Raw genomic sequence first — 18,980 nt, forward strand, 5'->3', positions numbered from 1 at the left:
GCTGTTTTGGACGTCCACATGGTTACATTCAGTATACTACATGGCAAACAATTAACAGCCTGTTAACAGCTGGGACACCTTTGCACCAGAAACAAACCTTCGATATTTTGTTGTTGTGTTGACTGATTAGATGGGTCACTAGCCTTCGATATCTAATGAGAACCAAAGTAGCTTTTAGTAACGAAATAACGAGAAGCGCATGTTTGTTGAATGTTGTACATTCATGTATGCATGTTGCAAACCAGGATCTCTGCATGGTGTTTCCTGATGCTCCACTGTTGATCATTATGCTGTTTCACGTAATCGTTCCCGTGATTGGTTCCTCAGCATCCTCAGTATCGGGTCACCAAAAGGAGGTCACTACATGAGCCCTGACCGGCGATGATGGAATGCCCCACCGGGCAGGTGGTCGTGGCCTCATGCTAGGACGGTGCCGGTAGAACTGGCTGGCTGGCGCTGTGGCGCGCGCCAGCACAGACACGTCTTCATCGTCGTCCACGGGACGCCACATCACTCCCTCGTCAGACGCGGAGCGGTGTTGAGTTAGCGGTTGAGGTACGCGTGGATACGTGAAGAGGAAAAAGAGGGGCGGCACGTTGAACAGGAACGGCTGGACTTGCGTCTTGTGCTGTGTGGGCAGAAGTGGCGGGATGAATGGTGCGACCAAGAGCTGGCCGGGCGGGTTTCAGGTAAGCGGGCCGACATAGAGAGCAGGCAGGTAGGCCGAAGTGATCAAGAGAGTGGGACGACAGAACCGCGAGCGGTGAGCTCGTTGTGACGTCAAGGAGAATGCCGGGGAGGGCCATCGTGAAGCACGGTTAGACTGAGAGTAGAACTCACTGTGGCCTCCATGCGTGTCCCCGGTGGAACGTTGGTCCCGGTTCCTCTTGGCTGCGACTGGATCCGCTGCCAGTATTTTGTACAGAAGCCTGGTGGGAAGGCGAGGCGGGCAGGGTTTTTTGACCGCTGGCGTAGCAGATGCGGGTGGTGCGGTCCACTGCAGCGTACCGCGACCGGTACAGGAGCGTGATGCTTAGGAAGGTGCCGCTGGTGGTAGCCCGAGGAGTGCCATCGCGAAGCGTGTGGCAACGTGACGCAGAGTGCGAGACCATGGCGACGTGAGCTGGGTAGGTAAGGTGGGTAGCACCATGGTGTTGCGCGGTCGCGCGTTGCGATAAGTGGAGCCGCGGTGGATTGATCCTCGCCTAGCGGTTCCTTGGTAGAACGATGCACCGTACCTTCAGAGATGGCTTCGGAGGTGAGCTTGCAGAAATTTGGGATAGTAGTGGGCAGAGGTTTTTTATAACGAAGTAACGATTCAGTCACTTAAAAAAATGGTAATAGTAACGGAATCAGTTACAAAAATTTGTAACTCGTTACTGACTGTGGAGCACAGAGAGATGCGTACGCGGTCTAGTCCGCCATCTTTTATTCTCCTTGTTGCCATCCGTGCTGGGAGTATACACTGCATTCCTCACCTTCACCATATTATAACATTCACTACGGTTATATGATAGGTACATGAGTTACCTAAATGGTACATAGCTGTGCACTATGAACATTGCCGTTTGTGTGCAGAACGGAGTCTTGCTCGATACGGCTGTTCGTTGTTGTTGTTTGTTTCAGCACAGCCTTGTTCGCACATCGGACGTCTGTTTACAATCGTCTTCATCTGTGCAGCGTTCCTGCAGGTAGTCTTTCCATCTTTTCCGACGATAGATTGACTTCCCTTTTTGTCAATGACAGTGTATTTTCCGGGAGCAAACTTTGTCGAAAGCTTGTTCTTTTTGCTTGAACCAAGACAACAGTATCGCCGACTGCGACAGAGCTGTGTTGCGCATTGCGTCTCGTGTCAGCGTGGCGTTTCGAAGTTCCTTCTGGCGCGCATCACGTTCCCTCAGAGCGGTGTCGTGTGAACAGTCCAGGACCTCCGGAATGTCATAGCGGATCTTTCGTCCAAACATTTGTTCTGCGGGGCTGCGTCCCGTAGTGACGTGCGTCGTGTCGCGGTATGTTGCCAGAAGCGAATGAAGTTCCTTTCGTCAATCTGCTCCTTCTGCTGTTGTAGCCCGTAACATTTTCAGTAGAGTTTTGTTTACCCTTTCTACGGCGCCGTTTGCCTGTGGCCAATATGGTGTAACGCGGTGCACCTTTGTTCCAATGGTGTTCAGGTATGTTTTATATTCTTCAGCCACAAACTGTGGTCCGTTGTCGGACATGACTATGTCAGGGTATCCAAACCGTGCAAATAGTTCTTCTAGCCAAGATACGATTGCTGTAGCCGTTGTTGACCTAAGTATTTTAGCTTCAACCCATCTGGTGTAGAGGTCTACCACAACGCAGATATGTTCACCCGTAGGGAATGGTCAACACAGATCAATTGCCGGTTTGCTCCACTGTCTTTGTGGCAGAGCAGTAGATTGTACTGGTTCAGGTCAAGGAGTGTCCCCGAGCAGTTGGCATGGCTCACATCCTCTGATATGCTCTTCGGTGTCTTGCACGATGTGTGGCCACCAAACCATCTCCCTTACTTTCTGCTTCGTTTTTACGGTGCCTTGATGACCCAAGTGGGGGAGTTGTCGTGTTTTCTCTCTTAGGTTGCGAGGTATGATGATGCACCTTGATCGCACGAACATGCCGTTGTATTCCGTTATGTCGTGTTTTACCTTTTCGTATTCCTCTACATTGGTTCCCCACTTATTAGTATATGGTGATTTCTTGACTTCTTGCAGCTGAGTGTCTTTTTTCAGTTTCCAGCTGGATTTCTTCGATAGTCAGGGCAACTGGCTTTGACTGCTTTGCGACGAACATAATATATGCTTCCGCTTTGTTGTCTTGGTGGCTCGCTTTTTCTTCAAGGGATAAGAGTCGCGAAAGCGGGTCTGCGATGTTTGTTTTCCCTGGCCTGCACATTATTTTGAAGGAATACTGCTGTAGTCGTAGCATCCATCTTTCGATACGTGCGGCTGGTCGCGAGTTAGGCCCATACACTATCTCTAATGGCTTGTGCTCTGTAACAATTTCGAAGTCGATCCCGTAGAGGTGCAAGTGAAAGCGTTCACAACCCCATATAACGGCTAATGCCTCTCGTTCTGTTTGCGAGTGTCGCTATTCAACATTTGTTAGTGCCATACTTGCGTACGCGACTGGTTTGAACTATTCCCCTGTGTGTTGCAGTAGGACTGCACCTAGCCCAATGGGGCTTGCGTCCACGGTGAGTCGTGTCGGAGCATCTTTGCGAAAGTAGCTTAGCACTGTACTGCATGTAAGATTCTCTTTGACACAAACAAACGCTTCTTGGTGATCCAGCGCCACGGCGTCGATTTCTTTAGGATTTCTCTGAGTGGAGCAGTCACTGTTGCCATGTGTGGAAGGAATCTGGCACAGAAGTTTGCCAGTCCCAGAAAACTCCGTAATTCACTAAGGTTCTCTGGGACCCTTGCTTGTTTAATTGCTCGAATTTTCTCCTCGTCTGGGATTATTCCCTTATCAGATAAGACGTGCCCAAGAAAAGTCAGCTTGTTGAGTCCAAATTGGCATTTCTTCTTGTTCAATGTGAGTCCGGCTTCCTTGAGCGATTTCAATACCTCTTCCAGTCGCATATTATGTTCCTATTGCGAACTGCCATAGAGTATAATGTCGTCTGATGCATTTTTCACGCCTTTGCACTTGCTGAGTATTTGCTGAATTGTGTGCTGATAAAGTTCTGCTGCCGATGATGCACAAAAGAGAAAGCGTTTGTGACGATACAGGCCCTGATGTGTGGCAAACGTAGTGATAAGTCTTAAATCTTCTTCCAGTTCAAGTTGATGATATCCCCGAGTGAGGTCAAGTTTCGATATGACTTGCGCGTCTGACATCTCTTCTATGACCTCATCGATAGTCGGGGTCAGAACCCTTTGTCTCTGAATAGCCTTATTAGCTTTCCGCATGTCAACGCAGAACCGAACTGGTTGTCTTTTTTTGGCACTCACAGGTTGTGTGTCTGGTTCAACACTCTCGTCGATGTATAATTTCACTTTGAAGTCCTTCAGTTCTCCAAAGCCACTGAAAACAGTCTGATACCTCTGGAGGATGGTGTCGATTTCAGCTGTAGTAGTGATGCTGTAAGCATTGTCTTCCAGGTGTAGAAGCTTTAACAAACTGGATGTTTCCCTACCCAGAAGAGGTGGATATTGCCCGAGTATCACAACAAACGTAGCCTTGACACGTTGATCTTCCGTGTGCCAATGTCAGTTGTAAATTCGCCAAGTGTCCGCAAGGGTTCTGTCCTTCCATATGAAAATAGTCTTTTTGTAGAAGGTTCAAGTTCGATACCAGGGTGTCGTAAGCCTTTCCATTCTTTGCTGCTTACTGTATTCTCCGACGACCCTGAGTCTATATAATAAAAGCAATTTCGGTCCTCGCTATGTTCAACTTGACCGTGTTGATTTTTCCGCTTCTGCCAACATGAAAGACATGGTCCTCTTCATTTGAATCCTGTGGTTCTTCTTGTACACATCTTATATTTTGCGATGGTTTTGAGTTTTCACCCCTCTTGAATTCGCTGTATGCCGACGATGCTTCTTTAGCGCGTGTTTGCAAGACTTCTTTTGTTCTGCACGCTTGTGCAAAATGTCCCTGTCCTCCGCATTTGTTGCATGTTTTCCCTCTTGTCGCTATGCAGTTATGCCCCGTATGGCCAAATTTTGCGCATCTGAAGCACTTGATGTTGCACTGTCCTTTATTTGAGCGTACATAGTCGTTTTCGTTTTGTCAATTTGTTTTTCCATACGTTCTCTTCTCTGTCTGCTGTTTGCCTTTCGTATAGTTCACTTCCTCCACAGGTGAGGTATCGGATTCCTTCTTCTCGATCTTTGTTGCTTGTTTTTCGCTTGCCTCCATCGAGCGCGCTATGGCTGTCGCCTTCTCAAGTGTCAGCTCCGTTTCCTCTAGAAGTCTGCGACGCAGTTTTGTACTTCCGCATTTGTCCACGATTTGATATCTAATCATCTGGTCCCTCATTCCTTTAAATTCACAGTTTGTTGACAACTTTCTGAGTCGAGAAATAAACGTGTTGATCGATTCTGTCTCTTCTTGCTCTGTTCTGCGGAACACGTGCCTCTCATATGACACATTGGTTTTCGGCACAAAGTACGCGTCTAAGCTTGCTAGTGCAGTATCATACGACTCGCCTGTGTTTTCGAGGACTTCGAAGATATCTTGAACTTCTGTTCCTGCTGTATGCAATAGTAGAGCTTTTTTCCGTGCGTCGCCAGTTACGTTTAGGCTTAGCGTATAATACTCACTTCGCTTCCATCTCCATCTCTTGCATCTCTCTGCAAGATTCCCTCCTGTTATGGTGAAAGGACTCACTGCGGGTATTGGAGCCTTCTGCGCCATCCTCGTCGCCAATGTGTTATTTTCTGGGTTATTCTACGAGGTTTAGCCCTGGAGCGCAGAGAGATGCGTATGCGGTCTAGTCCGCCATCTTTTATTCTCCTTGTTGCCAGCCGTGCTGGGCGTATACACTACACTGACGTTACTCGTTCCTTTTCTTCAGCGCGGGGGAGCACATTTCGGCACTCCGTGTGGCGCAATGCGTGGATCTGCGTGACCCCCGACCACGTGTGACTAAAAGTATTATTGCAGTCCCTCGCTGGATGTGTTATTGACGTGCTGAATCGTCATAAACGAAGGCCCTTGTCTTTTCTCTTATTTCCGTAATCTCCGACCATCACTCCTTCCCAAGAATGGGCACCAATTGTGCTATGGCTACAAAAAAACGCGTTTCGACTTCTAGCCTCTTCTTGTCTTTGCTAAGCTTCTGAGCGCCCTAAATTATGACGCAGCCCCTCGTCTGTTTTTGGGAATCGTTGGTGATCGGTGGCACGAAAACCGGTGTCTTTTCTTATGTATTCATAACCAGAGTTCGAGGTTACTGTAACCAACTTAACTCGTTACTGTAACTAAGTTCCTTTTTTGGTATCTTGTAACTTAACTCGGTACTTTTGCGCCGTGGTAACTTTCAGAGGAACCCGTTCCTTTTTCAGGTAACTTCGCCAAAGTAACTTAAGTAAAGTTACTTTTAACTCGCTTTTCACTGACGTCCACATATTTTCTTGCTTTCTCTCCGGTTCCTTCATGGCATTTTTTTTTTTTGCCATAAAACGTGATATTCAATCAATGACAGTATTTTATTCAGGGAGTAAGAACCGCCCCCATTGAAATGAAGCTGACTCATTGTGCGCCCACACGGTCTAAGATGCAAAGCGTTCGAATAGGCCTCCACCAGAGAAACGTCATCATGACATTGGTAGACAGACTGAAGCCGAAACTAATCAGAAGGAGAGGGCTGGGTTCCACGAACGGGCACTTGTTCGCTCCCACCCATTGAAAGAAAAGTAGGACGGAGGGTCGCGTCCCTTTAAAGGGACGGTCTCGTACAGCCCGGGCGATTCCTAAACTTAGCGAAGACCATCTTCACGGGTATTGTACACATACAACCGTCAAAGTTTCATTCAGAATAACCAAGTCGTTTTCGAGGAATTTGTCGAAATGTGCCGTAATAGCAGACGACGAAACCTGCTCTTCACTCTCATGCAACGTCACGCATGACGTCGACCTGCAGGTAAGCCGCCGAGTCATCCCCATAACATCCCCTTTGCTCTCGAAATAGGGACGCTCGTATATCTCCGCCTGCGGAGAATATAGCCCGTGCATTGACTGCGGGGTCTCTGAGAATGTGGCACATATAATCGGATACGTGGAAGCTAAGTCACGTGTTTTCCTCCCGCGAGTATTTAATGCGGTTTTTTGAAGAAACACGCACCCCTTCTCCATGTACGCTGTCAGCGACTCTTCATTTTGAAACGTGATCAGTGTGCAACGGGGAGTGTAATGGAAGCGCGCGTAATATATTTCTGGTCGGAGCTGTAATGCGACCAGGCGCGCCCTATGACTGGCGACTTCAGATTTATGATTGTGAGTGGGGTTGTCTTGCGATTTTTAACTTGTCTCTGAGGGCTAACACAGTTGTTTTAAACGAGCATGTGGGCCACTTCTTGGAATATGCGTTTTTCGCATGAGAACTGAAAGAAAATGTACGAGAGTTGCCGCGGTCCCCAGTCATTCTGAAAGTCGTCTTCTCGCGCCGGGGCACTAGCGCGCGCAAAAACAGACGATTTCCGCATCCAATCACGGACTTTCCCGCAGAGCGACGTAGCCGCTTTTTTTGTTGCCAACGCAGACCGTGGCATGCTCTGCAATCTTTATCAATTTAATTCGGTTATTTAATAACCGTGACGTGCTTTGTCGGATAAATTCGCAGTATTCCATTTTCAACAAAGGACAATCGAATGGTACACTTTATGAGCGGGGCAGGAGTACGAGACCATCCCTTTAAGGAACCATATCGTAATCCCCTCAAGACCGTGGCTTTCGCGCTCGACCTTGTTCACCTCTAGCTTCGAGCGTAGTTCAAGTCTAGCAAATTTTGGCGCTGTCGAACACTGTGGCGTAATCTGTTTAAAAACAGGGAGAGGTCTATTGTTGGACATAAACGAAAACGATTAAAGCGTGTTCGCACTCCTCCGCAGGCAAGGTCTAACTCAACTACTCACGCGCGCTGCACCTGCGTAATGCTATTTTGTGTCCCAAGTAACTTGGAAGTAACTCGTTCTTTTTTTTTTAAGTAACTCAGTAACTGCGAGTTACATTTTAGGCTGAAGAACTTTGTTATTAACTTAGTTACATTTTGCACACGGTAACTTAACTTGTAACGAGTTCTTTTTGACGGGTAACTTCTCAATCTATGTTCATAACATCCGATCACCCCCACTTCGGCAGCAGATGTCTTCACGCGAAAGAGAACGAATATCACTGATGTAAATTTCGACTATCAGCTGTGAAGTACAATTTCTCATTAATAATGAGTTGAAGGCAAGTGACGGCATGTTTGCTGGCTCCTTTAACTATATATTCGGCGGTAACGTAAAAGTAACTCGTTACCTGTGAGCAACGAGAACTGGTTACTTTTGTATGTTGGTAACGAGTAACGTTTTAGTTACTTTTTTCTGAAGTAACGGGTAACGGTATTTAGTTCCTATTTTTTGGTAACGGGCACTGGTATTTGGTAGTGGTATACTTTCTGGTATTGGGCCAAATTACGCCGAAAATGGTGGTCATAGTTCGGGCCACCACATGTAGAGGAGGCGGTGTTCCTCTACATTTGGTGACCCGAACTATGAACACCGTGTTCGGCGTGTAGATGAAACCACGCTCGCGACAGATTTCTCCGTCGTCCTAACGACACCAGCGGCGGCCTCAACGTCTGCAGTACACCACAGTTTCGTCCTGAGCCTGCAGACAGAAATCCACCCGTCCACCGGCGGTTATGGACCGCGACTTTACTCTAATTGAGCTGCAGACTGCGTTGAAACTTGTGAATGTGCGATCGTCCCCAGGACCAGATAAAATCACTTACGCCGCACTGCAAAACCTTGACGAGCCGTCACTCCTAGCTCTCATTCATGTTTATAATACGTCCTGGCGACAGGAATCCATACCATACTTGGAAGGACGCTTTAGTTGTTCCAATCCTGAAACCAGGCAAACTCCCATTGCCCTATCCTCCTTTCGCCCCGTGAGCATGACAAGCTGTGTGGGAAAACTGATGGAGAGAATGGTTTTGCATCACCTCGACTGGTGGCTCCAAAAACAAGGCGCGTTCCCTCAGGAAATGGCTAGATTTCGCCGCTACCGAAGCTCTATGGATCCAGTTCTCGATCTGGTCTCTACAGTCCAACATGCTCGTGCTCATCGGCGGATCGTTGTACCGGTCTTCCTGGACATTAAGCGCGCCTATGATACCGTCACGCACAACTGTGTTCACCACGGGTTGCAGTCTTTTGGAGTATCTGGTCGACTTTCAGCTGGCTTCACGATTTCCTTACGGACCGAACTGTCGCTGTCCGCACATCCCACGGCCAAAGCCCCAAGCACCCTGGTTTATCAAGGCGTACCCCAAGGAAGCATTCTCAGTCCTACACTTTTTATTGTGGTCATGGCAGGACTAAAATCGATAGTTATACGCAAGATCGCATTATCCGTGTATGCCGAGGACGTTGCCCTTTGGACAGCAGGCAAGAAACGACCAGCCATTCAGCACAGTTTACAACAAGCCCTAAAAACATTCATCTCTACCTTACGCGACTTGGAATGGATCTTTCACCCGAAAAGTGCGTCAAGCTCCCTTTCACGCACAAGGCTATGAGTAATTTCCGTCTTTGGGTTGATGCACGGAAGCTCGAGTCTGTGCGTTCCCATCGCTTCCTTGGTGTGGTCCTGGACTCCCACCTGCGCTGGGCTCGTCACATTAAGCACCTTGAAACCAGAGTGCAGCGATGGCTTCCTGTCATTCAACATCTTTCTGGCTTCGGCTGGGGCTGTGATCAATGCACCCTCTTAGCCGTTCACCCGGCTTTGATGAGGGCGACTGTGACTTACATCCTTCCAGTCTTGCATAGGGTTTCTACAACATCGTTAAATACCCTTCGGTCCCTGTTCGTCCGAAGCCTTCGTCGCTGCCTTGGGGTTCCAAGAATGGCTGAAACATGGCAAGTCCTAGCTGAAGCTGGAGAACTCCCGGTGGAGGTCCTCCGTGAGCGGGAAACGGCTCGACACTTCCTACGTTTGCGTGCGAACGTTCCCCGTCACCCACTCCTCAGGAAAATTTGATACCGTCCTGAAAATGCCATATTTACATCGCGTGGCGCAGAAGACACGCCACGCTCTCACCGGCTTCACACCTAGGACTGCCACACCGCCGAACGCCCCCTGGTCTCTGCCTGTGCCAAAAACCTTCGCACGTCTTCCTGACCTCCAGGTCCGCAGAGCTCAGGTTCCCCCTCAAGTCCTTCGAGCCAATTTTTATGCTCTCGTAGATGCTAAGTTTTCCACCTCTACCGCCGCTTACAGCGATGGCGCATCTCGAAATGGCAAGTCCGCGTCAGCATTTGTCATCCCCGACGAAGGCGTAGTTCAAGGACGTCGCCTTTGGCATTGTACATCATCCACACTGCGGAACTCAACGCCATTCTTTTCTTTTGCAGCACGTCCTTCCACCCCCCACCCCCCCCGGAATTGGGTGGTCTTTACTGACGCAGCATCTGCGCTGCAAGCAATTGGAAATTCTGGCATCCGAGGCTCCTCCGCACTGTTGGTTATGGACGTGTTATCCGCTTACAAACTTGTCTACGAAGCAAGGCATAGGCTCGCTCTCCAATTGGTTCCGCCCATTGCGGTGTCGAAGGCAATGAACTGGCGGGCAGCGCCGCCGAAGCAGCTCTCTCGTCTCGGACACGGACGCGTATTGCACTGCTGAGAGGCGATCGGCGGTCCATACTTCGAAGCCTTGTGACTCCTTTGGCTACCCGCCAACGGACCGCCGACATACTACCCCCGTCATGCTGAGCAGAGTTGACCCAGCGCTCGCTTTCTGCATGGCAGCACATATCTCTCGTCAAGATGCCGCATTAGTTCATAGAATGTGCCTCGACGTGGCCTTCGCAGCACAGTGACGCTATCGCTTGAGACAAGTTAACTCTCCCCACTGCAGTCACTGCGGTGCTGTTGAAGATCTCGATCACATTCTTCTCCATTGCCCACACTACCACCCTTCCCGCTCCGTACTCTCCGCCTCCCTCAATGAGCTAGACTTCCGTCCCCTCTCACTCACAAAATTGCTTGGCCCCTGGCCGCATCCAGCTAGCAAAATCTGTCCTCAAGGCTCTCTTCGCCTTTTTGGACGCCACAGGACTTCGATCCTCATTGCGACCTATTCCTTCATTCGCCGCTTCACCTCCAGGAATGGGGTAGAGTATCGCCCCGGCGATGAAAGTCCCCACCCATCATCCTGAAATAAAGTTGTTGCTGTTGTAAAAGCTGTGCATAGTTGAGAAAAAACAGGACAGCACAAACACTGTGTTCGTGCTGTGTTTGTGCCGTCCTTGCGATGTCAATCTAGTGTTTTTTCTGACGTTCTCAACTATGTACTGCTTTTAGTGCCTAGGGTACCAAGCACATCACGGAATCGAATACAGGAGACATCATAATGTAGAAGGGTGAATGTTTGGGCCTGTTGGTACATAGTTAGGGAAAAGGTAACCAGCGTGTGTGTGTGTCTTCTTCTAGTTCTCTCGTCCCGTTTCCTACGGCTGGTTACCTCTTCCATTACATCATAATGTTCAACAGTGGAGCATCAGAAAACACCAAGGATTCTGGCGGGCAACACCAGCCCACACGCATCAGGAATCCTACTGTCGAACATCAGAGGAAGACACAAGGAACACCAGGGAATTCTGATGTGGAACATCACAGAAGAAAACACCAGAGATGTCCCAAATCACAGCCACTAAGACACCAGAATGATACTGGTGTTTCTTTTTTGTTTTCAATAGGAAGGGCCTTACCCCACTTCAAAGAGGTTAGCATGAGAGGATGAATTGAAAAGGAGCGCAAAGAGATTATAGGTAGGAGGTTTAGAGCTCTTGGAGGATGTCTGGGTGTGTAGCTTAAAGGAAGGCAAATAGGGAGCGTGGGAGCCCGGCACTAATGCGCACAAGTGCCCCATGGGCCTATGCTTTCTTCTATGCTGAATGGTATATGAACAGGAGCTCAAGTTGGCGTCTAAGCATCCGTGGTCCACGCGTATACCAGTCGCAGGCATTGGTGATCTGAAAAATCGTAGCTTAGGAATGGTAAGTTCAGTCCAGCATCGTGTTATTCTGAACTACCTAGTATCGGAACAAGGGGTGGAGGCGACGTTCAGCCGTAGGCTACGCAAAAGCCGAGTGAAGCTAGGAGGGAAGCACCTAGCATCTTGAATGAACATAGATAAGAAAAAGATGCATGTGGAATATTACAGGACACTAGTGTGACGTGGTTTACTTGCGTAGAATATAAAACATTTGCATATTATAAAAGCAAGTCTGCGTGAATATGCTGTGAGAAAGATGTCGAAGTCGGGGAAACATCGTTACCGTCATGTCATCATACAATGTGAGGTCAGCCCACGCCGCCGTTTTATTTCCTGTCTGCCTGATGTCCTGTTCCTGCCTCCCGTAGTTTAGTGATCCAAATTACCGGTTTTCACGCTGGAAGGGGGAGGTGAACAGGGTCGCGTCGAATCCCCGTCCCGGCTGTTCTGTCCAGGTGTTTATCTGCATTACCCTATGACAGGCGTCAGCTCAGGACGCCCTCTATTGGAAAAACGTCTTGAGGTTACCTCAGCATTCTTGAGGTTGTCTGAGGTTACCTCAGAACTGCCTGAGGTTCTCCTTAGGTTACCTCAAGATATCCTGATGCTCTACCTCAGGATCCCAGACCTGACTATGGGTCTTCTAAGGTTACCTCAAGATATTTTGAGTTTCTGCCTCAGGACCTCAGACCTCGCATTTCGGTCATTGGAGGTAACCTCAAGAAATTCTCAGAGCTGGCTGTGGTTATTTTAAGGTTCCGCTTCAAGACCAGGCCGTCGCTCTTCTAGGGTTATTCAGCGAATCTTGAGGATCAACATAAGGTCTCAATCCTCGGTACACCTTACAGCTTTGGGAATTTCTGTGGGAATTTCCCAGGTTCATTTTTTGATGGTGAGGTTCGCAAGGTATTTGGGGTACAATTTAGATTGGTGAATTGTAATGTAATTACGTGAACTTCATTAGATTGACGACGTTTATTAACCCTACGCCAGAACGTGACATGAAAATTAATGTGTCATCCACATACACCGTCAGCAACGTCAAAAATTTAGTTATAAATTAAAGCTCTGCTACCGCAGTTTAGACACCTATAAGTTTACACCAATACGAAATTTACACAAAAATCACAATGAAAGAATTGCTAAAAGGCAAGAGACCTCGTGATTAGAATTCATATTACTAAACCCCGACACTAGGGAACCATGAAATGAGATGGACACTGTCCGCGTCAGTCCACTTTCGTAGCTCCCTAGTCTCGGTGGTCTTGGCAACATGCGAATAGAAGTCACATTTCACGTGTGATAAATACGCTACAGATTTTTGCATGACCAATCATCTGAAAACCGAATGGACGCGAATTTTATAGGTGAAACGGTAGAAGTTCACGTTCGAATTTCTATTAGAGGCTAGAATGGATAGATAAAATTGCAAACAGGAGTTGTTGCAATACTCTCTGCCTCTATGAGCTGCACACTGTTCGGCGTACGCCATTACAATGGAATGTTGCGGAAATAATCTACAAAACATGGAATATTTGGTCTCGTTTAGATCAGAAAAAACAACGCGGGAACATGCAACATCGGGGACGTTTTTATAGCCCCACTCAGTGGCTCTGCCGAGCGGAGCACCCCTCTTTTCCTTCTTTTTCGGTTCATGACAGGCAACTTCCCACTTTTGTACATGCTTCTTGGAATCCCCTCTGCTTAAGGCAATTACACGCCTGCTTCCATGGCCTGCGTGTGTATTTGCTTCGTCCTGTCTGCCCCTTGTTAATAAGCTGTCATCATGATGTGTGCATACGTGAGGTGCTTGACGACATTCCCGATGTTGCTTCTGTGGACGAAGTCAGGAATATTTCTTAAGACAACGATGCCACAGAATTTCAATTGAAACACGGAACACCTAGTGCACGCTATTTCTCTGAAGTATGGCGAGAAAACGGGTGGAGGATTCTTTCTAAAAGGTACATGGAGGAAATCTCTTGCATATATATATATGTACAGAGCAGCCAAAGAGCTCCGGCTATTTTTTTTTTCATTTTATACTTCACTGGCTTTGCACTGGGCTTTCAGTGAGTGAGTTATCTCACCCTGACGGGAGGAATCACGTGTTACGTGACCTTCTGACGCCATCCACTCAAACGTTGCCTGCCTGCGTACTGTTGATGAGGCCCAACAAGACCGAAACAGCTGTCCAGTACTGGCATGGCGACGTTTGAGTTACAAACATATGCTATACGTGCAGCCAAAGAGCTCCGGCTATTTTTATTTTATTTTGTACATATATATGTATATATGTACAGTGCTGGACAAAAGTTTACGGAACGCGCGAGCGGCGTATTTTCTCTGTGCAGAGACACCCTAGCGGCGAGCGGAATCGGGCGAGCCCACTCGCTCAGAGGGATGAAAGAGTGCGCTTGTGGCGACCCACCGTGGTAGTAGTGCTAACCTTGCTTTTGAGTGTAACGAACGCCAAAATGGTTTCGTTTTCGGTCGACTGCACCGAGCGCGAGTGGCTATCGCGGGAAGGAAGTCCCTCCGCTATCGGAGAGATAACAGGGCGCTAAGATGAATTGAGGCGACAACGGGCTGTAGTGCCTAGCTTTTTTTTTATTAGACAAAAACAGAAGAAAAGAGCGTGTACCCTTGAACACACACACACACACAAGAAGGAGGCGGGGGAGACGATACTGTCTCAATACTTTGTCGGCCCCCCTTTCGCAGCAGTAACGGAGGCCATGCGCACAGGAAGGGAAGCGTATAGTCGACGGACAAGGCCCACGTCTTCACGTAGCAAGGACCACTCTGCTTCTATAAATTCCCAGCGTGCGTCCTTGCTCCTTGTAGGCATCCGTCTCTTGCTCATCCTATTCTTCAGGATGCCCAGACGTATTCAATGATGTTTAAGTCCGGGCTCTGCGCAGGCCATGTCAGCTGCATTACGCTGAGGTCGTCGAGAAAGCGTTGGACAGTTTTACTACGATGGACGGAGCTGCCATCGTGCTGGAAATGGTAGCACCAATCCGGGAACGGCCCGTCCAGAGCATAGGGGAGCAGCGTCCTCTCGATGACCTCTGCGTAGGTCATGGAATTGAAGCGCCCTTCCAGTCGTACCAAAGGCCCGAGTCCGTCGTACGACAGGGCACCCCAGACGCTCACCGTGTGCCTGCCACTGGACAACACTCTATGGACATACTGGGGAAGGTATGTAGCAATGGTGGAGAAAGTATGAGGTCGTGCATAATAAAATGAAAATGATTAGGGATACTGAATAGGTATACCTGCAATTCGGAGGCCGCCGGACCCGCCTGGACTGGCACCAACGCGTACTAAATGTGGCCTCGTCGCTGAAGATTACGCTGTGCCAGCGGTTGTCGTCCCATTCCATGTGGTCGAGGGCAAACTGGAGCCTGGCTTCTTCGTAGTCAGCCTTGAGGAGGGGCTTCTGTACAGTAACACCAAACTGAAGGCCAAGGGCCTTGAGGCGGCGCTGAACAGTTTTGGCCAACGCCCCTAAGCCCAGTTCCCGCTTGATGTCCGTCGACGTGAAGAATGGCTCGACGGCACTTACGGCAACTATTTGCTGGTCCTCCTCCGTGGTGGTGGCCGGCGGTCTTCCACTTCTCCGGGCGTCTTCCAGGCGGCCGTCTTCGCGATAAACGCGGACAATGCGATGTTTGCACAGAAGCTTTGGGTAACATCTTCATGCGTGAAGATTTCTTCGTTCGTGAAGATGTATGAAGATGTTACCCAAAGCTTCTGTGTGGATCGTTCCCGAATTCAAATTAACTGCGATATGACAAGGTAGAGTAAAATAAAAGGAAAGAAAGCTACAGCTCCTCTTATCAGTCAAGATGAGCAGAAGATTGAACATCGAGCGAAGACGAGAAGTCGTCACCTTGTCACTGACTGGACTGTCTCAAAGAGCGATTGCCAGCCGTCTTGGGTGTTCCCTTTCGTCGGTTAATCGCATTGTCCGCGTTTATCGCGAAGAGGGCCGCCCTTAAGATGCCCCGAGAAGCGGAAGACCGCCAGCCACCACCACGGAGGAGGACCAGCGGATAGTTCCCGTAAGTGCCGTCGAGCCATTCTTCACGTCGACGGACATCAAGCGGGAACTGGGCTTAGGGGCGTCGGCCAAAACTGTTCAGCGCCGCCTCAACGCCCTTGGCGTTCAATCTGGTGTTGCTGTACAGAAGCCCCTCCTCAAGGCTGACCACGAAGAAGCCAGGCTCCAGTTTGCCCTCAACCACATGGACTGGGACGACAACCGCTGGCACAGCGTAATCTTCAGTGACGAGGCCACATTTAGTACGCGTTGGTGCCAGTCCAGGCGGGTCCGGCGGCCTCTGAACTGCAGGTATACCTGTTCAATATCCCTAATCATTTTCATTTTATTATGCGCGACCTCATACTTTCTCCACCTTTGCTAGATACCTGCCCCAGTATGTCCATAGACTGTTGTCCAGTGGCCGGCACACGGTGAGCGTCTGGGGCGCCCTGTCGTACGAAGGACTCGGGCCTCTGGTACAACTGGAAGGCGCTTCAATTCCATGGCCTACGCAGAGGTCATCGAGAGGACGCTGCTCCCCTATGCTCTGGACGGGCCGTTCCCGGATGGGTGCTACCATTTCCAGCCCGATGGCAGCTCCGTCCATTGTAGTAAAACTGTCCAACGCCTTCTCGACGACCTCAGCGTTATGCAGCTGACATGGCCTGCGCAGAGCCCGGACTTAAACATTGTTGAAAACGTCTGGGGCACCCTGAAGAATAGGATGAGCAAGAGACGGACGCCTACAAGGAGCAAGGACGCACTCTGGGAATTTATAGAAGCAGAGTGGTCCTTGCTACGTGAAGACGTGGACCTTGTCCGTCGACTATACGCTTCCCTTCCTGTGCGCATGGCCTCCGTTATTGCTGCGAAAGGGGGCCGACAAAGTGTTGAGACAGTATCGTCTCCCGCGCCTCCTTTGTGTGTGTGTGTGTGTTCAAGGGTACACGCTCTTTTCTTCTGTTTTTGTGTAATAAAAAAAGAAAAAAGCTAGGCACTACAGCCCGTTGTCGCCTCAATTCATCTTAGCGCCCTGTTATCTCTCCGATAGCGGAAAGACTTCCTTCCCGCGATAGCCACTCGCGCTCGGTGCAGTCGACCGAAAACGAAACCATTTTGGCGTTCGTTACACTCAAAAGCAAGGTTACCACTACTACCACGGTGGGTCGCCACAAGCGCACTCTTCATCCCTCTGAACGAGTGGGCTCGCCCGCTTCCGCTCGCCGCTAGGGTGTCTCTGCCCAGAGAAAATACGCCGCTCACGCGTTCCGTAAACTTTTGTCCAGCACTGTACGTGTATGTGTGTGCGTGTGTGTGTGTTTTGTTTGAAAGAAAAAGTTGGCTTCAATATTTTGTGAATGGAAAGTGACACTTTAAAGTGGATGCAACTCCGAATTTATAATATTTGTGATACCGTATTTCCAGATTCCCTGTGATGCATTTCAGATAGATTGTATGTCTCGTGAAAGGCACTGGGGGTGTCGCCAAGGCCGGCAGCGTACGAAAGCGCATAGGAAAACCTTCAAGGCTCGACCTGGAGCCGCAACAAACTCGGAATAACGTGAGTGTGTACATATCTTGTACGGTATACTAGCGCCACCAAATATCTGTCATTGTGTTGCTTTTCAACAACGTTCCTGAAGCTGCATCTCACCAGACAGAGTGTTCATCCCTCTGGTAAGGCAAGTGTTTATCGTTATCTTTTCTCGTTCAAAACGTATACTCATATTATTCTCGGTCTCCATAGAGTTACTTAGCTTATCTCGAGACTTCATGTAAGCAAGGCATCAAAACCGTCTACGTTTTGAGTATTGCAATTTACCGTAATGGGCTTTTATAGTTCTCTCACCGCGAGGAGCAAGTTACTTTCGTAAATGCAGACATCCTCACTCACTTTGGTAATCGTTATTCGATATTTGGTGTATTATTTTGTATTATGTCTTTGGTTATCGTACCCGAACCGAATTTCATTTCTAGGTGCGCACCCCCAGTGCTTCAGGAGTAGAGCGGAGCAAGGCGAAACCAGAAAGAAAATGAGGAGAGCAGTGCGACATTGAACGACCAAATAAAATGTCTGAAAAAGTATTTAGAACCTGATTACCAATACCAACAGAAAGTCTTTCAACACGAAGCGGTGCTACGGGCGCTCGGTGTTGGTCCACTCTTTGGAAACCTCAGCACCTGAGGTAACCCCAGGACCTCAAGCTCTGAGGCAACCTCCAGACCTCAGATGTCCCATAATACCTCAAGACCTGAGAGTCTGAGGTGAATTCAAGGCCAGAATAGACGACTTAACGAAATGCAAGGGAGACCATTTTGAAGGACGAGAGAGTCTCCAATCTGCTTCGACTTCCCCTGTCTCGGCCAATAGTTCATGAAGCCTCAAGGTAATCAAAAACCAATGTGAAGGCGCCGGAATTTCTTGCAATCGTGTCTTCAAGCTCCACTTTTTGGTAGTAGTAAGGAACAGGGAGATCTCATTTCTCCGTCCATGGTCCATGACAATGGACGGTATCGGATTTTTCTATGCATAAATGTTTTTGTCGAAGTGCAAAAGCAATACTCACACTATAGTAGTAGCAGTGAAGTCCATTCCTACCATCAATTTCCCGTTTCTTCTGCATGACTTTGGCACTAATGCTCGGGATGCTCAAGACTTCTGCCATGCTGCTTTGGTTGACTGACACGAAACATCTAAGGAGAACTTGTGCGCTGCTTTAAGTCTTTTCTTGTTGTTGACTTCTACAGCTGCACACGAAGACAGATATCATAAAGATCGTTTTTAGCCTTCGAATCGACCCGTGATGAAATAAATGCACGTGGTTCAGTTGGAGTGAATACGAGGAACTCATCATCAAAATACCCATTCAGTTGTCACACACCTGCGAAGAGCACTTTTGTAAACAATGAACAACAGAGCAGAGGTAAAATTCATGTGCGCTTTCATCTGACGAGGGTGTGAAGCCTGTTTCATAAATATAGCCTAACCTTTCCTCGCTTTTTTTTCCATAAACATATCCCCCACCCCCTGAAGATGAGTCAGCTTTTTACGTATCATTCAATGCCAATCCTCTTCACTGCGATGAATCAGATTTTTCAACCCCAAAATCTCATATATGATTCGACTAATCCCCGTGCGTTTGGACGCGAGACGATGACAAGAGGAAGTGAGGTTAGATCGCACGAACGATT

The 18,980-nt window shown here is 48.6% G+C and overlaps 1 protein-coding gene across 1 annotated transcript in view; it reads right to left on the reverse strand.

Annotated features, from left to right (window-relative positions):
* LOC135382999 (uncharacterized) overlaps positions 1-18,519 on the reverse strand; it is a 131,409-nt gene extending 112,890 nt beyond the window's left edge. Inside the window, exon 1 of the mRNA XM_064612650.1 lies at positions 18,356-18,519. Within this exon, the coding sequence (XP_064468720.1) occupies positions 18,356-18,454 (99 nt within the window). The 5' untranslated portion in view covers positions 18,455-18,519. The remainder of the gene's footprint in view (positions 1-18,355) is intronic.
* Positions 18,520-18,980: the final 461 nt, after the last annotated feature.

This window comes from Ornithodoros turicata, chromosome 2, assembly GCF_037126465.1.
Source record: "Ornithodoros turicata isolate Travis chromosome 2, ASM3712646v1, whole genome shotgun sequence".
Taxonomy (NCBI): Eukaryota; Metazoa; Arthropoda; class Arachnida; order Ixodida; family Argasidae; genus Ornithodoros; species Ornithodoros turicata.